We start from the raw sequence: 19,856 nt of genomic DNA, 5'->3' as shown, positions 1-19,856 counted from the left end.
CAGCAAATACCATACCCTACTTAGAGCTAGTACTTAAATGACAGCAAATACCATACCCTACTTAGAGCTAGTACTTAAACGACAGCAAATACCATACCCTACTTAGAGCTAGTGCTTAAAGGACAGCAAATACCATACCCTACTTAGAGCTAGTACTTAAACGACAGCAAATACCATACCCTACTTAGAGCTAGTACCTAAACGACAGCAAATACCATACCCTACTTAGAGCTAGTACTTAAACGACAGCAAATACCATACCCTACTTAGAGCTAGTACTTAAACGACAGCAAATACCATACCCTACTTAGAGCTAGTACTTAAACGACAGCAAATACAATACCCTACTTAGAGCTAGTACTTAAACGACAGCAAATACCATACCCTACTTAGAGCTAGTACTTAAACGACAGCAAATACCATACCCTACTTAGAGCTAGTACTTAAACGACTGCAAATACCATACCCTACTTAGAGCTAGTACTTAAACGACAGCAAATACCATTCCCTACTTAGAGCTAGTACTTAAACGACAGCAAATACCATACCCTACTTAGAGCTAGTACTTAAACGACAGCAAATACCATACCCTACTTAGAGCTAGTGCTTAAAGGACAGCAAATACCATACCCTACTTAGAGCTAGTACTTAAACGACAGCAAATACCATACCCTACTTAGAGCTAGTACTTAAACGACAGCAAATACCATACCCTACTTAGAGCTAGTACTTAAACGACAGCAAATACCATACCCTACTTAGAGCTAGTACTTAAACGACAGCAAATACCATACCCTACTTAGAGCTAGTACTTAAACGACAGCAAATACCATACCCTACTTAGAGCTAGTACTTAAACGACAGCAAATACCATACCCTACTTAGAGCTAGTGCTTAAAGGACAGCAAATACCATACCCTACTTAGAGCTAGTGGCTAACCTTCATTAAAAAGGTTCAATGGGTCTACATTCAAACTAAACATCGTCACCACCTCCAATGGGTCTTATGAGAGGTACAAGGAGATCAAATTATCTGAATATCATAATAATAATAATAGCCAAAACTGCCTTAGTGGTTAATTTGAAGAATCCTTTTCATTTTAAAAGATTGTTTTCAACTAAGTTCATAATTTTCTTGCCCATCATCATCAAAATAGTATTATGTCCATCGACATCATTTGTTGGACTGTAAACTACAAAACCTAAACTTGAGATCACTGACTTGACAGCGCACGCTGTTATGTCCCCCATCTAACAGCTAGCTAAGAGTTAACAGTAGGTCTGCTTGACCCTTACCATAGTGGGAACTGGGTCAGCTGAGTCTGCATCCTGAGACGCCTCACTTTGCTCCTCTTTGGGTTTGTGTTTGAACCAGCCGCTAAACCACCCCGACTTGATGCTCTGATCAGACACAGACACAGAGAGAGACAGAGAGAGAGACAGAGAGAGAGACACAGAGAGAGAGAGAGAGAGAGATGGACACACAGAGATACACAGAGAGAGAGAGAGAGAGGAGATGGACACAGAGAGAGAGAGAGAGAGAGAGAGAGAGAGAGAGAGAGAGAGAGAGAGAGAGAGAGAGAGAGAGAGAGAGAGAGAGAGAGAGAGAGAGAGAGAAAAGAGAGAGAGAGAGAGAGAGAGAGGCTTATTAAAACAAATTCTGGTTCTTATCTGATGCTGTCGACATGACGACAGGCATCAGGCTCCACCCACCTGTTTTGGTTGGATTTTGTCCAGCTCTGAGTCCTTGCCCTCCTGCCTGATGGTGGCCTGGTGCCCTCCCTGCTGCCATGCCTGCTGATCTCCATAATCATACTCCTGGCCATAGTGCTGACCATACTGCTGACCATACTCTGCCACTGGCATCATGCCAGCATTTATATGGACCCCTATCTGCATAGGAGAGACAGATATACAGACTGTCATTTGACATCTCGATGGACACAAACAAGACACATGACCTCATCTGAGTCTCACAAATACATTTATCAAACGATTTCACATGCTTGATCCGTTTTTTGAAAGTTTTTATTTGTTTATTTATTTATGTTTTACATATAAAATACAGCACCACTGACAGAAACAGCAGGTGCTCAGGAATAAATCACTGGAAATCTTTACAGAGATTAAATTTGTATGCCCCAATAGGGGGTATGTTCGTGTATATACATGTAATGTATGTTTGGTAGCCAATAAAACTCTCCTGAGCACTCACCATGCCTGGGCCAGCAGAAGGATCAGCCCCTAGAACAATACAATGAAATCAAAGCATGAGGTCCTCATATCACAGTTAACAGAAACATGTAAGAAGATTCATAAAATGAGTAAAAAGGAGTTACATTAAATGAGCATGTTTCATTGTAAACCACCAGAAACAGGGTTGAATCACTAGTATGTTTGATCAATCAAAACCAGGGCCTTCATCCATTTTCTCACCTTCCCCTGCTGAAGGAGGACAGTCCAGTGTAGGATGCTGAGGTGAAGGCTGAGGTGGAGGCTGTGCAGTGTCTGTGTAGTAGTAACTGTGGTCCTGGCCTCCCACCACAGGTGACACTGCAGGCTGAGTGTTAGAAGCCATGACCGGCAGCGGAGGCTGGGTGTTGATCTGCTGTGGCTGCACGTGCTGTTGTTGTTGCTCTTCTGCTGCTTTGTGGGAGAGGAATTTAGCATCCAGTCCCTGGTCATCTCCCCTTGCAGAAAGATCACCAGTGTCTGATTCTACAGCGAAACCAAAGGAGTGAAGACAAAAATTACAACACTGGAGTGCGTCCCAAATAGCACCCCATTCCCTATCAAATCACTACTTTCGACCTGGGACATGGTTCAAACACTGTGCAACTGGTTGATAGGAGGAGCCCTCTGATGAGTCATCATGCAACTCTGATACATGAGACACTCCCCCCAGGTGGAATAAGAGGGTACCACACCATACAGACACAGACACAGAGCAGAGAAATACTGGATGTGGCACAAATGGTGGCCATACATCACCCAAGTGGATGAAGTGAGTTCCCCCTTACTATGTAACCTCTTTGAGCATCAGGAAAAGTGCTATATGAGTCCAATAAATTGTTATTAATTGTCCATTGAAATAATGATCTGGGACTGTAGGTTTACCTGAATACACTCTGCTCTCCTCATGGGCCAATGCACTCCCGTCTGCTGGTGACTGGTATGTATCACTACAACCACTGCTCCCCATCTAAGCAAATAGATACGTTTTAACCATAGCATCATAATGTGTAGAGAATGTTTTGGAAGAGACAAAAAATACACAATTAAGATCATATGAGCCAATTGAAGAATTTCAAACGGTCTGGTATTGTTTGAAATATATAATTTAAATGGTACAAAGGGATTCTAATGTAGTAATACAAATGTTACCAGTGTCTATGTAAGGTCAACCATTGTGCTGACTGAGGCAAGTTAAAAACCTGAGTCTAGTCTTGCCAGCTGGACTATAGTAAGTACTTACCACCTAAGCAACCTTGACAAAAGTGCCAACTGACATAATTTCACTCACTTGACAACCTACCAGTACCAGTGGATTATAGGCTAATACCAATTTAGGTGAATCTTAAGATCCAACTACAGTGAGTCCCATTTACTACCATTATTCAATCAACTCTATACAAGGATGTTTATACCCAGTAAATACAGTGGGGCAAAAAAGTATTTAGTCAGCCACCAATTGTGCAAGTTCTCCCACTTAAAAATATGAGAGAGGCCTGTAATTTTCATCATAGGTACACTTCAACTATGACAGACAAAATGAGGGGGAAAAAATCCAGAAAATCACATTGTAGGATTTTTTATGAATTTATTTGCAAATTATGGTGGAAAATAAGTATTTGGTCAATAACAAAAGTTTATCTCAATACTTTGTTATATACCCTTTGTTGGCAATGACAGAGGTCAAACGTTTTCTGTAAGTCTTCACAAGGTTTTCACACACTGTTGCTGGTATTTTGGCCCATTCCTCCATGCAGATCTCCTCTAGAGCAGTGATGTTTTGGGGCTGTTGCTGGGCAACACGGACTTTCAACTCCCTCCAAAGATTTTCTATGGGGTTGAGATCTGGAGACTGGCTAGGCCACTCCAGGACCTTGAAATGCTTCTTACGAAGCCACTCCTTCGTTGCCCGGGCGGTGTGTTTGGGATCATTGTCATGCTGAAAGACCCAGACACGTTTCATCTTCATTGCCCTTGCTGATGGAAGGAGGTTTTCACTCAAAATCTCACGATACATGGCCCCATTCATTCTTTCCTTTACACGGATCAGTCATCCTGGTTCCTTTGCAGAAAAACAGCCCCAAAGCATGATGTTTCCACCCCCATGCTTCACAGTAGGTATGGTGTTCTTTGGATGCAACTTAGCATTCTTTGTCCTCCAAACACGACGAGTTGAGTTTTTACCAAAAAAGTTCTATTTTGGTTTCATCTGACCATATGACATTCTCCCAATCTTCTTCTGGATCATCCAAATGCTCTCTAGCAAACTTCAGACGGGCCTGGACATGTACTGGCTTAAGCAGGGGGACACGTCTGGCACTGCAGGATTTGAGTCCCTGGCGGCGTAGTGTGTTACTGATGGTAGGCTTTGTTACTTTGGTCCCAGCTCTCTGCAGGTCATTCACTAGGTCCCCCCCGTGTGGTTCTGGGATTTTTGCTCACCGTTCTTGTGATCATTTTGACCCCACGGGGTGAGATCTTGCGTGGAGCCCCAGATCGAGGGAGATTATCAGTGGTCTTGTGTGTCTTCCATTTCCTAATAATTGCTCCCACAGTTGATTTCTTCAAACCAAGCTGCTTACCTATTGCAGATTCAGTCTTCCCAGCCTGGTGCAGGTCTACAATTTTGTTTCTGGTGTCCTTTGACAGCTCTTTGGTCTTGGCCATAGTGGAGTTTGGAGTGTGACTGTTTGAGGTTGTGGACAGGTGTCTTTTATACTGATAACAAGTTCAAACAGGTGCCATTAATACAGGTAACGAGTGGAGGACAGAGGAGCCTCTTAAAGAAGAAGTTACAGGTCTGTGAGAGCCAGAAATCTTGCTTGTTTGTAGGTGACCAAATACTTATTTTCCACCATAATTTGCAAATAAATTCATTAAAAATCCTACAATGTGATTTTCTGGATTTCTTTTCTCACTTTGTCTGTCATAGTTGAAGTGTACCTATGATGAAAATTACAGGCCTCTCTCATCTTTTTAAGTGGGAGAACTTGCACAATTGGTGGCTGACTAAATACTTTTTTGCCCCACTGTAGGTAATCATCTCCAACACAAACAGAGGAACATGTGAAAATGTGACAGAGAGAGACATGACGAGTACAATGGTGATGCATTGTGGTGTGGTCACCTGTATGCCCTGCTGTCTGTATCTCAGCTGCTGTAGCCAGTCAGGCTCCTGTCCAGGCCTGTCGTCAGCTGTGTCACTGAGCTGTCCCATTCCCTCACACTGCTTCAGCCGCTCTGCCAGCTGGGAGGGGTGGACACACACACAAACAGGGAAAGTGCTGAGCTAACACACACACACACACAGTGTTTTTAAGACACTACTGTACATTAGTGCCTAATCTGGTACCCTCTGGAACAGGTCATTTTTGTATTTTTTTATTGAACCTTTATTTAACTAGGCAAGTCGGTTAAGAACAAATTCTTATTTACAATGGCCGGCCTGCCCCGGCCAAACCCAGACAACTCTGGGGCAATTGTGCGCCGCCCTACGGGACTCCCAATCATAGCCGGATGCGATTCAGCCTCGATTCAAACCAAGGACTGAAGTGACACCTCTTGCACTGGGATGCAGTGCCTTAGAACACTGTGCCACTCGGGAGCTCAGGTCGTTCCTGTCCATGTAATGGTATTCATTATGACCTAAAATTGAAAACTGATCCTAGATCAGCATTCCTACTCTGAGATGCTTTATGAATACAGGCCCTGAAGTGTACTACTAGGAATGCTAGTAATACAGTAGTAATATTAGTATTGTTATTGCAATACTATTAGTATTAGTATTGCATTCCTAGTAATATTACTAGGAATGCAATATGGCATTTTGTTGCCAACCTTACTTTGCTACCTTACTTTGCTACCTGACAACTTTACAGTTTTTACTTTTTAATTACCGTTTATATTTTTAGTTTTTCCCTCACTCAACTTTTTCACTCCGTACGTTTTATCTGGAAATGGTTCGTCAGGACTTCCAACAGCCGAAGCTAAGTAGTAACGTAAACTCACTCACTTTTGTACATCGCCTTGGTCCGTACAATTGACCTTATTTTAGCACCCCAAAAACGTAATACTTCCAGATCAACTGTAATGTCAATACCATTGTAAAGCACAATTTCTTCCCTTTCCAACAGAATCAATTACATGACCTAAACGCTGCCCGTTTCTGCATGATTCAAGAAGGCAATGAGCCCTGTCTGGTCTTTAAAAAAAATAAAGGGTGGGGAAGCGAAAATAATGCGTGATAGTGAGAAGGAGAGATGTTGTGTGGGAAAATTGCTTTTTCTCACTCGATCTGTCCAACTGATCACCTTATCGCCTCTAAAATGTAAATAAAACACTATAAAGAGTTTATATAATGTGTCATTATATACCTATTTGAAGGTTTGTGTCGAATTTGAATCGGGTTTTTAGGGTGGTGCCAAAGTGATCTTAGAAGTAAACAGCGGCTTTGAGAATGATGATCGCATGCAATGATGACACAAAAAATGACTAGGTATCTCCCCCTTACCCCCGTCACTGTCCATTTCTTGTTTTTAAACGATGAGAGAAGTGCTACACCTGGTGGAGAGAGATTGTAAGACAGAAATAGTTGCTTTATGCGTGCTGTACGTTACGACATGACACGTCACGATGTAACGGAGGGTCCGTTTTTTCAACTTTTCTCCAATACTATAGAGCCATGTCGATCAACGCTTGAATAGAAATGTAGTTCACACGCCCGATTTTGAAGTCAACACAGTCGCTACAGTCCCATTAGTTTTCTTTGTAGCCTCGTTTGAATGTTGCGGTTGTGCACATTTGTACGGAATGGGGTGAGTTTACGTTAACATTAACATGATGCCTTCTAATTGCAGTCGCTGTACTCATAATATACAGGAGAATGATCGCCTTACGGCGAGGATAGCTGTGCTGCAAGCCCAGCTTCAGACGCAATCGTTAGGCAAGGGTAATTTCAGTGTAAGAAAGGATGAAACAGCGTCTGTGCCACCAGTAAGTACAGATAGTAACGTTAGTATAAATCCCCTCGCACGGTCCCCGCAGCCGGACAAATTTCTCATGACTTCTGGGGGAAATGCTGTAGGAATGCTCAACCGGTGTCGCTCATTCAGCAGACAGAAACTTTCAACCGGTTCTCCCCATTGAGCAGTGAGTCGGAATCAGAGGCCGAGCCTTCTTTGGTCTCTACTCCTCACGTTACGGGGTTTGAGACGCCGAAGGCTCCCACCATTAGCTCTGACAAATTGAAAACCCTAGTCATTGGCGACTCCATTACCCGCAGTATTAGACTTCAAACGAATCATCCAGCGATCATACACTGTTTACCAGGGGGCAGGGCTACCGACGTTAAGGCTAATCTGAAGATGGTGCTGGCTAAAGCTAAAACGGCGAGTGTAGAGAGTATAGAGATATTGTTATCCACGTCGGCACCAACGATGTTAGGATGAAACAGTCAGAGGTCACCAAGCGCAACATAGCTTCAGCGTGTAAATCAGCTAGAAAGATGTGTCGGCATCGAGTAATTGTCTCTGGCCCCCTCCCAGTTAGGGGGAGTGATGAGCTCTACAGCAGTCTCACAACTCAATCGCTGGTTGAAAACTGTTTTCTGCCCCTCCCAAAAGATAGAATTTGTAGATAATTGGCCCTCTTTCTGGGACTCACCCACAAACAGGACCAAGCCTGGCCTGTTGAGGAGTGACTGACTCCATCCTAGCTGGAGGGGTGCTCTCATCTTATCTACGAACATAGACAGGGCTCTAACTCCCCTAGCTCCACAATGAAATAGGGTGCTGGCCAGGCAGCAGGCTGTTAGCCAGCCTGCCAGCTTAGTGGATTCTGCCACTAGCACAGTCAGTGTAGTCAGCTCAGCTATCCCCATTGAGACCGAGTCTGTGCCTCGACCTAGGTTGGGCAAAACTAAACATGGCGGTGTTCGCCTTAGCAATCTCACTAGAATAAAGACCTCCTCCATTCTTGCCATTATTTTTTTTTTTTTATAATATGTTTATTATTTTCCAATAAAAATAAAGTAAAAAAGACAGCAATACAAACAATGACATTCATTGTACTGTTGAATGGGATGGCCAGTTTAGAGGACAAAACAAAAGTTAACTCACACATACACAAAATAAAACAAAATCCTATTAGGTGGTACATGTATAAGAAGACAGCATATAGTCATTACAAGCAGTGTAGTTCAGCCAAAAATAAATATTGAGTGGAGTACAGCACAGAGTAGCAGCAGATCGTCAGCCCAGTTATGAAGCGGGGCTAGACCATTTATCCAGTATCGGCTGCCATATTTTGTAAAACAATGGACTTCTATTGGAGGTGTTGTATCGAATCTTTTCCATATGTATTACATTCCCTAAATCCCGTAACCACATTTCAAAGGTAGGTACAGTCTCCAATTTCCAAAATTGCAATATGAGCCTTTTGGCTAATAGAGTACACAGAGAGACAGCTTTCCCTTCCTGGTTATTCCCATCAACTGTACCAAACAGAGCGATCAATGGGTCTGGGGCTAGAACTCTATCAAAGGCCTTAGATAAGTAATCAAAAATGAGAGCCCAGTAAGCATGTAATTTAGGGCATGTCCAGAATAAGTGGGTCAACGTCCCCTCATCCTGCTTGCACCTCTCACACAGTGGTGAGGTGTCCGGGAATATTTTATGCAGTTTTACTTTTGAGTAGTGTAACCTGTGTATCACCTTAAACTGTACAAGGTTGTGTCTGGCATTCACTGAACTGTGGTTTATATTCCTGAGAGCTTCTATCCAGTCCTCATTTGAGATTTCTGAACCAAGTTCTTGTTCCCAAGCCCTTTTAATGGTGTCTGTGGATACCTCTATGTGGGCCTGTAGCACATCATACAGTCTAGAGACCGACCCTTTTGAATGGGGTTTGACAAGTATCAAGCTATCTAATGTAGGACTATTGGGCTTAATGCCATACTGTGGGATATGTGTCCTTAAGAAATTCCTGATTTGGAGGTATCTGAAAAAATGTGTTGTTGGCATGTTGAACTTTGCCTGTAATTGTTGAAATGAAGCTAACTGACCATCTATGTATAAATTACCAATTGTTGTGAGCCCCTTCTCCCTCCACTGTGAAAACACCACATCATCCAATGCAGGGTGGAAAGCATGATTCAGGCTAATCGGGCTGTCTATGTAAACAGTGGGTATGTTAAGAAAATCCCTAATCTGTTTCCAGATCCTAAGCGTATGACAAATGACTGGATTGGAGTCATAAGTGGGTTTTTTCACATATGATGGGCTATTAACAAGTGCAGGGAGTGAGGAACGTTGACAGGAGGCCTGCTCGATCAAAAGCCATGAAGGCATATCCTTCTGTCTCATCGCAGGTAAACTTTCCCTCCAGAAAGACACAATGTTCAGATTAGCAGCCCAATAATACAGTTTGAAGTGAGGAAGGCCAAAGCCCCCCTCTATCTTGTACTTGCATAAATGCTTCTTTGAAATTCTGGCTGCCTTGTTATCCCATAAAAATGGAGTTACTATTGAATCCAGTTTCTTAAAATAGCTTTGTGGTATGAAATTGGGTAGACATTGGAAGAGGTAAAGAAACCTGGGTAGGACAACCATTTTAATAGCGTTTATACGACCAACCAAGGAAATAGGCAGAGTTTTCCAGAAATCTATATTTTGTTTAAGCTGATATATTTTCATGTCCCAATTCACTTTCAATAGCTGGTCAAGGTCTCTTGTCACTACAATGCCAAGGCTTGTGAACTTGTCCCTCACTGTTCTAAACGGGGTAGATTGCAGAAATTGCATATCCACAGGCCGTGATATTGGCATCAACTCACTTTTTTGCCAGTTTATCTTGTAGCCAGAGAAGGAGCCGAATGTGTTTATCAAGTTAAGTAATGGTGGAATAGAAGTTTTAGGCTTAGACAAAAACAAAAGAACATCGTCTGCATATAGGGAAATTTTGTGCTGTGTGTCTTTTATTTTAACAGAAGCTATATCGGCACATGCCCGAATGCGAGTAGCAAGGGGTTCCATGGCTATAGCGAAGAGAGCAGGCGAAATAGGGCACCCCTGTCGGCACCCCTTGAACAGGCGGAATGACTGCGACATTTCCTGATTGGTCACAACGGACGCCATTGGGTGTGCATAAATAATTCTTATCCAATTAATAAATTCCTTTCCAAATCCGAAATGCTCCAGAACCGACATCATATACTTCCACTCAATCTGATCAAACGCCTTCTCTGCATCAAGAGCTATTACCACTGCCTCAACTTTATGATCATGATACATTACGTTGAAAAGGCGTCTCAAATTGTAGTATATATGTCGGCCCGGGATAAAACCTGTCTGGTCAGGGTGTATGATGTCGGAAATATATTTTTTCAATCGGTTTGCCAATATCTTTGTCAACACCTTGTTTTCTATGGGGAGTAACGACACGGGGCGATACGACGACATCTCCATGGAATCTCTATCTTTTTTCAAGATCAGGGCTATTGTAGCCTCATACAGTGTTTGCGGGAGTTTGGTATTTTCTTTGGATTGTTGAAACATTCGCAGCATAAGTGGAGATAGACTAGCGCAGTACTTCTTATAGAATTCTATTACATATCCATCGGGCCCAGGGGCCTTGCTGTTTGGAAATTGTGCTATCGCTGTGTTAATTTCATCTAAGGTTATCCCTGCATCGAGTGCGGCAGCTGCCCCCCTGTCTAGTTTAGGAAGTTCACATTCAGCGAGAAAGCGTTCCATAGTTTGTGGATCAGTAGCATCGCATTTTGATTGGTATAGCTCTGAGTAAAACTGCGCAAAGCATTTATTAATGTCCTGCGGATCTGTTACTATTTTACCCTTCTTGTCTTTTATTTTGTGAATAGCTCTAGATGCTTGTACATGCCTTAGCTGTCTTGCTAATAATTTATGTGGTTTGTCCCCCAGTTCAAAATAACTTTGTTGCGTTCTAGCAAGTAAAGAGCCCACCCGTTTCGAAAGGATGGTATTGTATTCATACTTTAACTTTGTGATCTTCTCAAGGACTGTATACGAGGAATTTGTCCTAAAAACGTTCTCCTGTTCCCCTAACTCTCTTTCAATTTCTCTCAGCCTAGTATTGGCACGTTTCTTCCTCTCTGATGTATAAGAAATAATGTAACCTCTAATCACAGCCTTTAGAGATTCCCAAAGGGTGGAGTCGTCAACATCCCCCGTGTCGTTAGTACTGAGGAAAAAGGCAATCTGCTCCTTCAAATACTGACAAAAAGCCTCATCTTTCAACAGGTATGCGTCTAAGCGCCACGGTCGCCGACCTGTCGACATATTGTCGAGTTTCAGCACCATGGACAGAGGAGAGTGGTCCGTAATTAGAATGGGGTGATAGGTAACCGACTCAGCTGCTGAAATTAGTTTGGAGTCCAACAAAAAATAGTCAATTCTGGAATATGATTTATGAACTGATGAAAAGAAAGAATAATCCCTGTCTGTTGGGTGCGTCAGTCTCCAAATATCGACAATGTTAAGGTTTGTCATCAATGTATTTAGACAGACACTGGCATTTGATTGTTGAAGTGACCTTGATAGCTGTTTATCTAAAAGAGGATCTAACGTACAGTTAAAGTCACCTCCAACAATAACACTTGTATCCGAGATATTTGGTATGGCCTTAAATACCCTTTGAAAAAATAATGGATCATCGAAGTTGGGTCCATATAAATTGACCAAGGTTATTGGTTTTGAATTCAGTGTACCAGCCACAATAATATACCGACCATTAGGATCTGAAATCGAGGTTGAGTAAACAAAAGGAATGTTTTTCCTTATCAGGATTGCTACCCCTCTCGCTTTTGCATCAAAGTTAGACTGGTATATCTGACCGATCCAGCCGACTCGTAGCTTGGCCTGCGCGGAGCGTTTAATATGAGTTTCTTGAAGAAGCACTATGTCAGCACCCAGTGATTTAAGATGAGAAAAAACCTTAGCTCGTTTCACGACATGCCCTAATCCATTACAGTTCCAGCTGACTATCTTTATTCCACCTGGTCTACTCTGTGCTCGGTCACTATGTGGCATTTCTTATTTTAAAGCAAATTGCTGCTGTCAAACAAAACCCTGAAGAAAAACGTCCCGCCGTGCGGGAGCTTGTCATGCCACCTGTACTAATAAACGTGAACATAAAACACAGACCCCATCCCCCCTCCCGTCCCTCCACCCGTCCCTTTACTGAGTGACTTCCCCAAACGAAGCGCTCCTTGACTAACACACAAACCTTAGGGTGTCTAGACATAAAGCTTGAACTAACTCGTCGTCTATAGATGCTCCGCATATAAACTAATATTAAATAACACTTAACTTAACTCTCACGTTAGGGGGTGAGTGGCGTTAAAACATGACATGCCAAACAATGCTATATTAGCCACAACATCTCACCTATCATATAAGTCCCAATTTCTGATCTTCTGATCGAAAAGACATAGGCCGGAAATTCAATTCACACACATTCCTGGCCTGTATTTGGCCATTTAGCCTGCTGGCACAGCCGTTCTGTATCCTCAGCCGGGGAGCTTGCTTGTCAAGAACAGATCGGCCTCTTTTGCGTTGTCAAACGTACGTGTTGATCCCTCGACTGTCACCTTAAACCGGGCTGGGAAGAGGAATCCATATCGGATGTTGGCCGCCCTGCATTTGTTGCGTACCTCATCATACTCTTTCCGTTGGTTCCTCACCTCCAAGGTAAGATCTGGGTAGAAAGACACCCTGGCTCCGTTGTAGTTAAGGGGGAACTTTTGACTAGCCAGCTTGAGGATGAGATCCCTGGTGTGGGGATAGTGCAGCCTTACAATGAATGGCCTTGGTGGCCCGCCCTTGGCCGGCTTCGTTGCCTGTGCTCTGTGTGCGCGGTCGATCAGGATGGCCGTTTTGAAGTGTTCACTCCCCAGCAATGCCGGTATCAGCTCCGAGACAAATTCAGTGGGTTTCCCTTTCTCAGTGTCCTCCTGGATCCCACATATTCGGATGTTCTGGCGTCTTGAATGCGACTCGAGCATTTCCAGTCGGGCCTTCAGGGTTTTGTTGTCATTTTTGAACGTTGCGCACTGTTTCTCTATGTCCTGTAGCCTGGCCTCGTGATCGATTGTCGTCTGCTCAACCTCGTGCACCCTTCCCTTAGTTGCCTTCACAGTTTCGGCCAAAGTCCCAATACTCTTTGAGATATCAGCCAACCTTGTGTCCACCTTCTTGCTTAGTGCGTTTATGGCAGCCAGTATGTCACTTTGAGTAGGTTCTGTGGGGAACTCTTGGAAGCTAGCCTCTTCAGCTAGCTCCTCGTGGGTCGGCGACGTTGAAATTGGTTCGTTGTCTATCTCATTCCAATTATCTTGTTTAGCGCCCCCTTTTTTGTTGCCTTTTCCTTTTGTCATATTTGTTTGAAGTTATAGGTTGTGAGAGGTTAAGATAAATATTAATTTGTTTCAAAATTGAGCGGAGCTCTAGCAATGCACGTCTACTCCATAGCACGCTCTCTAGCGCCCCCCCATTCTTGCCATTATTGAAAGAGATCGTGATACCTCACATCTCAAAATAGGGCTACTTAATGTTAGATACCTCACTTCAAAGGCAGTTATAATCAATGAACTGTAATGAAACAGCAGGGAGCAGGTCTCGAACCCTCGACCTTCTAGCCCGAGTTCCGGCGCACTATCGACTGTGTCGCAAAAGCATTATCGTGCGGCAGAGTCGATTTCCGCGCTTATAATGCCAGTGTCGTAACACTACTCCCTCCTTTCAAAGAGCGCGTCCTCCCGCTAGCTTGCGACTCTACGTCTTACAGGAACGCGCTCACCGGCCAAGCACACGCACTGTCGTGGATGCAAGGTCCGATCACTTCTGACACCAAGGTAATGAAACAGGCAGGGAGCAGGTCTCGAACCCTCGCCCTTCTAGCCCGAGGCCCGGCGCGCTATCGACTGTGCCGCAAAAGCATGCTCGTGCGGCAGAGTCGATTTCCACGCTTATAAACCCAGGGTCGTTACAGAACTAATCACTGATCATAATCTTGATGTGATTGGCCTGACTGAAACATGGCTTAAGCCTGATGAATTGACTGTGTTCAATGAGGCCTCACCTGCTGGTTACACTAGTGACCATATCCCTGGTGCATCCCGCAAAGGCGGTGGTGTTGCTAACATTTACGATAGCAAATTTCAATTTACAACAAAAAAAACTACGTTTTCGTCTTTTGAGCTTCTAGTCATGAAATCTATGCAGCCTACCCAATCACTTTTTTATAGCTACTGTTTTACTGGCCTCCTGGGCCATATACAGCGTTCCTCACTGAGTTCCCTGAATTCCTATCGGACCTTGTAGTCATAGCAGATAATATTCAAATTTTTGGTGACTTTAATATTCACATGGAAAAGTCCACAGACCCACTCCAAAAGGCTTTCGGAGCCATCATCGACTCAGTGGGTTTTGTCCAACATGTCTCTGGACCTACTCACTGACACAGTCATACTCTGGACCTAGTTTTGTCCCATGGAATAAATGTTAGGGATCTTAATGTTTTTCCTCATAACCCTCGACTATCGGATCACCATTTTATTACGTTTGCAATCGCAACAAATAATCTGGTCAGACCCCAACCAAGGAGCATCAAAAGTCGTGCTATAAATTCTCAGACAACCCAAAGATTCCTTGATGCCCTTCCAGACTCCCTCTGCCTACCCAAGGACGTCAGAGGACAAAAATCAGTTAACCACCTAACTGTGGAACTCAATTTAACCTTGCGCAATACCCTAGATGCAGTTGCACCCCTAAAAACTAAAAACATTTGTCATAAGAAACTAGCTCTGGGTGTACAGAAAATACCCGAGCTCTGAAGCAAGCTTCTAGAAAATTGGAACGGAAAGTATCGAAGAGCCCTCACTGCTGCTCGATCATCCTATTTTTCCAACTTAATTGAGGAAAATAAGAACAATCCGAAATGTATTTTTGATACTGTCGCAAAGCTAACTAAAAAGCAGCATTCCCCAAGAGAGGATTGCTTTCACTTCAGCAGTAATAAATTCATGAACTTCTTTGAGGAAAAGATCATGATCATTAGAAAGCAAATTACGGACTCCTCTTTAAATCTGCGTATTCCTCCAAAGCTCAGTTGTCCTGAGTCTGCACAACTCTGCCAGGACCTAGGATCAAGGGAGACACTCAAGGGTTTTAGTACTATATCTCTTGACACAATGATGAAAATAATCATGGCCTCTAAACCTTCAAGCTGCATACTGGACCCTATTTCAACTAAACTACTGAAAGAGCTGCTTCCTGTGCTTAGCCCTCCTATGTTGAACATAAGAAATGGCTCTCTATCCACCTGATGTGTACCAAACTCACTAAAAGTGGCAGTAATAAAGCCTCTCTTGAAAAAGCCAAACCTTGACCCAGAAAATATAAAAAACGATCGGCCTATATCGAATCTTCCATTCCTCTCTAAAATTTTAGAAAAGGCTGTTGCGCAGCAACTCACTGCCTTCCTGAAGACAAACAATGTATACGAAATGATTCAGTCTGGTTTTAGACCCCATCATAGCACTGAGACTGCACTTGTGAAGGTGGTAAATGACCTTTTAATGGCGTCGGACCGAGGTTCTGCATCTGTCCTCGTGCTCCTAGACCTTAGTGCTGCTTTTGATACCATCGATCACCACATTCTTTTGGAGAGATTGGAAACCCAAATTGGTCTACACGGACAGGTTCTGGCCTGGTTTAGATCTTATCTGTCGGAAAGATATAAATTTGTCTCTGTGAATGGTTTGTCCTCTGACAAATCAACTGTATATTTCGGTGTTCCTCAAGGTTCCGTTTTAGGACCACTATTGTTTTCACTATATATTTTACCTCTTGGGGGATGTCATTCGAAAACATAATGTTAACTTTCACTGCTATGCGGAGGACACACAGCTGTACATTTCAATGAAACATGGTGAAGCCCCAGAATTGGCCTCCCTAGAAGCCTGTGTTTCAGACATAAGGAAGTGGATGGCTGCAAACTTTCTACTTTTAAACTCGGACAAAACAGAGATGCTTGTTCTAGGTCCCAAGAAACAAAGCGATCTTCTGTTGAATCTGACAATGAATCTTGATGGTTGTACGGTCATCTCAAATAAAACTGTGAAGGACCTCGGCGTTACTCTGGACCCTGATCTCTCTTTTGACGAACATATCAAGACTGTTTCAAGGACAGCTTTTTTCCATCTATGTAACATTGCAAAAATCAGAAACTTTCTGTCCAAAAATGATGCAGAAAAATGTATCCATGCTTTTGTTACTTCTAGGTTAGACCACTGCAATGCTCTACTTTCCGGCTGCCCGGATAAAGCACTAAATAAACTTCAGTTAGTGCTAAATACGGCTGCTAGAATCCTGACTAGAACCAAAAAATGTGATCATAATTACTCCAGTGCTAGCCTCCCTACACTGGCTTCCTGTTAAGGCAAGGGCTGATTTCAAGGTTTTACTGCTAACCTACAAAGCATTACATGGGCTTGCTCCTACCTATCTTTCCGATTTGGTCCTGCCGTACATACCTACACGTACGTTACGGTCACAAGACACAGGCCTCCTAATTGTATTGTAATTGGCCTCCTAGAATTTCTAAGCAAACAGCTGGAGGCAGGGCTTTCTCCTATAGAGCTCCATTTTTATGGAATGGTCTGCCTACCCATGTGAGAGACGCAGATTCGGTCTCAAACTTTAAGTCTTTACTGAAGACTCATCTCTTCAGTGGGTCATATGATTGAGTGTAGTCTGGCCCAGGAGTGTGAAGGTGAACGGAAAGGCTCTGGAGCAACGAGCCGCCCTTGCTCTTTCTGCCTGGCCGGTTCCCCTCTCTCCACTGGGATTCTCTGCCTCTAACCCTATTACAGGGGCTGAGTCACTCGCTTACTGGTGCTCTTCCATGCCGTCCCTAGGAGGGGTGCGTCATTTGAGTGGGTTGAGTTGCTGACGTGGTCTTCCTGTCTGGGTTGGTGCCCCCCCTTGGGTTGTGCCGTGGCGGAGATCTTTGTGGGCTTTACTCTGCCTTGTCTCAGGATGGTAAGTTGGTGGTTGAAGATATTCCTGCCTGTTTGGCCCTGTCCGGGGGTATCATCGGATGGGGCCACAGTGTCTCCTGACCCCTCCTGTCTCAGCCTCCAGTATTTATGCTGCATTAGTTTGTGTCGGGGGGCTAGGGACAGTCTGTTATATCTGGAGTATTTCTCCTGTCTTATCTGGTGTCCTGTGTGAATTTAAGTATGCTCTCTCTAGTTCTCTCTGTCTTTCTCTCTCTCTCTCGGAGGACCTGAGCCCTAGGACCATGCCTCAGGACTACCTGGCATGATGACTCCTTGCTGTCCCCAGTCCACCTGGCCGTGCTACTGCTCCAGTTTCAACTGTTCTGCCTGCGGCTATGGAACCCTGACCTGTTCACCGGACGTGCTACCTGTCCCAGACCTGCTGTTTTCAACTCTCTAGAGACCGCAGGAGCGGTAGAGATACTCTTAATGATTAGCTATGAAAAGCCAACTGACATTTACTCCTGAGGTGATGACTTGTTGCACCCTCGACAACTACTGTGATTATTATTATTTGACCATGCTGTTCATTTATGAACATTTGAACATCTTGGCCATGTGCTGTTATAATCTCCACCCGGCACAGCCAGAAGAGGACTGGCCACCCCTCATAGCCTGGTTCCTCTCTAGGTTTCTTCCTAGGTTTTGGCCTTTCTAGGGAGTTTTTCATAGCCACCGTACTTCTACACCTGCATTGCTTGTGGTTTGGGGTTTTAGGCTGGGTTTCTGTACAGCACTTTGATATATCAGCTGATGTAAGAAGGGCTATATAAATACATTTGATGATGTGTATTTGTCAGAGTATCATGATAAAGATAAGAGCGTCTGCTAAATGACTTAAATGTAAATGTAAATAAAGTGTTCTACCTTGATAAGCTCCCCCAGCAGCACCATGCTGGGCTCCTGCAGTCTGAGTAAAGACATCCCTATCACCTCACAGTAGTGGAAGGCCTGGGACGCCAGCCCAGCATCCAGCAGACGACACGCATACAGGAACTTATACACCTGGGAATGACACAACAGGTTGTAACAAGACAACAACACAACAGCACAATCTACGGTAGCCACATGGAAAAAGCTAAACATAATTTCACTGTGTCCTGGACTAGAGAAAGCTTAATAACAAAATACCGATGGAATCAAAACTCTGTACTGACTTATGAGTTCCAAATCTGGCAAATTATGGACGAATCATACTAGTCATAAAAAAGCACAAAAGAATTTATATAAACTACCTGGAAGGGGGGGATACAGAAGAATTTATCTCCAAGTCTCTGGCAGTACTCGAATAACTCTGTGCACCGAATGGCAGAATTCTGAGCAAACTCTTTGAATGGCAGACTGTAGGGGAGGAAATACATTCAGTTCTTAGCAGACGTTGTTTTAAACATTAAAAAGTTACCATTGGGACTACTACTACTTGCTACCTACTAGCTTCCCGACTAAGTCTTAAAGTAACTGTCCAGTGAAAATCTCACTTTTAAAAGTCCATATTCTGTTAACTCATACCCAAATAATGTTTTTGACTTGTCCTATATTCGTATTTTTGGCCAAAGCATACAAAAAAAACACTTCAAATATCCCACCTCAAACTTGTCTCAACAACACCGTTTCCTCATAGAACATGTCATTTTAAGAGCCTGTATACACCCACACCATTCTGTTGTTGGGGTACGCCCACACCATTCCAACACAGAAAAGCTGCTTTTTAACATACTTAATTAAAAACGTTTGGAAGGAAAACTATTTCACTCATATTTTTATTAATTATAAGTAATATTTAATAGAAATCTGGAAACACGAGACAGTTACTTTAAAACCGTGTTAATCTCAATATCAAATGATTTCTGGGTAACAATTAACTACCTTACTGTGATTGTTTTTAATTAAAATGCTAAAAACGAACATAAATTGATTATTAGCAAAGAGCAATTTCTCAAGCAAGAATTTTGATATGACTGTCTGGGAGCTGTCTGAGTGGGGAGGGGAAAACTGAACCCTGTTGACAGAAAGGTTTAGAACTCTTATTGGTCTATTAACTCAGGGTTTCCACATTTAGTTATGTTACAGCCTTATTCTAACATTTATTAAATTGTTTTTCCCCCTCATTAATCTACTCACCATACCGCATAATGACAAAGCAAAAACAGTATTATAAATTTTAAAAAACTGAAATACCACATTTACATAACTATTCAGACCCTTTACTCAGAGCTTTGTTGAAGCACCTTTGGAAGCGATTACAGCCTCAAGTCTTCTTGGGTATGATGATAAAAGCTTGGCACACCTGTACTTGGAGAGTCTTCCATTCTTCTCTGCAGATCCTCTCAAGCTTTGTCAGGTTGGATGGGTGTCGCTGCACAGCTATTTTCAGGTCTCTACAGAGATGTTAGATAGGGTTCAAGTCCGGGCTCTGGCTGGGCCACTCAAGGACATTCAGAGGCTTGTTACTCCTGCGTTGTCTTGGCAGTGTGCATAGGGTCATTGTCCTATTGGAAGGTGAACTTTCGCCCCAGTCTGAGGTCCT

General features: G+C 43.3%; 1 protein-coding gene across 3 annotated transcripts in view; it reads right to left on the bottom strand.

Annotated features, from left to right (window-relative positions):
- The window catches only part of sec16b (SEC16 homolog B, endoplasmic reticulum export factor), a 52,028-nt gene that overhangs the window by 11,886 nt on the left and 20,286 nt on the right, over nt 1-19,856 (bottom strand). For all 3 annotated transcript variants that reach the window (XM_071345986.1, XM_071345988.1, XM_071345987.1), the window contains exons 17-24: nt 18,565-18,670; nt 18,197-18,334; nt 5,360-5,479; nt 3,118-3,202; nt 2,437-2,718; nt 2,216-2,244; nt 1,714-1,893; nt 1,297-1,401 (exon numbers count right to left, since the gene is read on the bottom strand). In XM_071345986.1, the coding sequence (XP_071202087.1) occupies nt 1,297-1,401; nt 1,714-1,893; nt 2,216-2,244; nt 2,437-2,718; nt 3,118-3,202; nt 5,360-5,479; nt 18,197-18,334; nt 18,565-18,670 (1,045 nt within the window). The remainder of the gene's footprint in view (nt 1-1,296; nt 1,402-1,713; nt 1,894-2,215; nt 2,245-2,436; nt 2,719-3,117; nt 3,203-5,359; nt 5,480-18,196; nt 18,335-18,564; nt 18,671-19,856) is intronic.

The sequence above is a fragment of the Salvelinus alpinus genome, chromosome 16 (assembly GCF_045679555.1).
Source record: "Salvelinus alpinus chromosome 16, SLU_Salpinus.1, whole genome shotgun sequence".
NCBI lineage: Eukaryota > Metazoa > Chordata > Actinopteri > Salmoniformes > Salmonidae > Salvelinus > Salvelinus alpinus.
The sequence above is the reverse complement of the archived record's forward strand: the minus strand, read 5'-3'. Positions and strand labels throughout refer to the sequence as shown.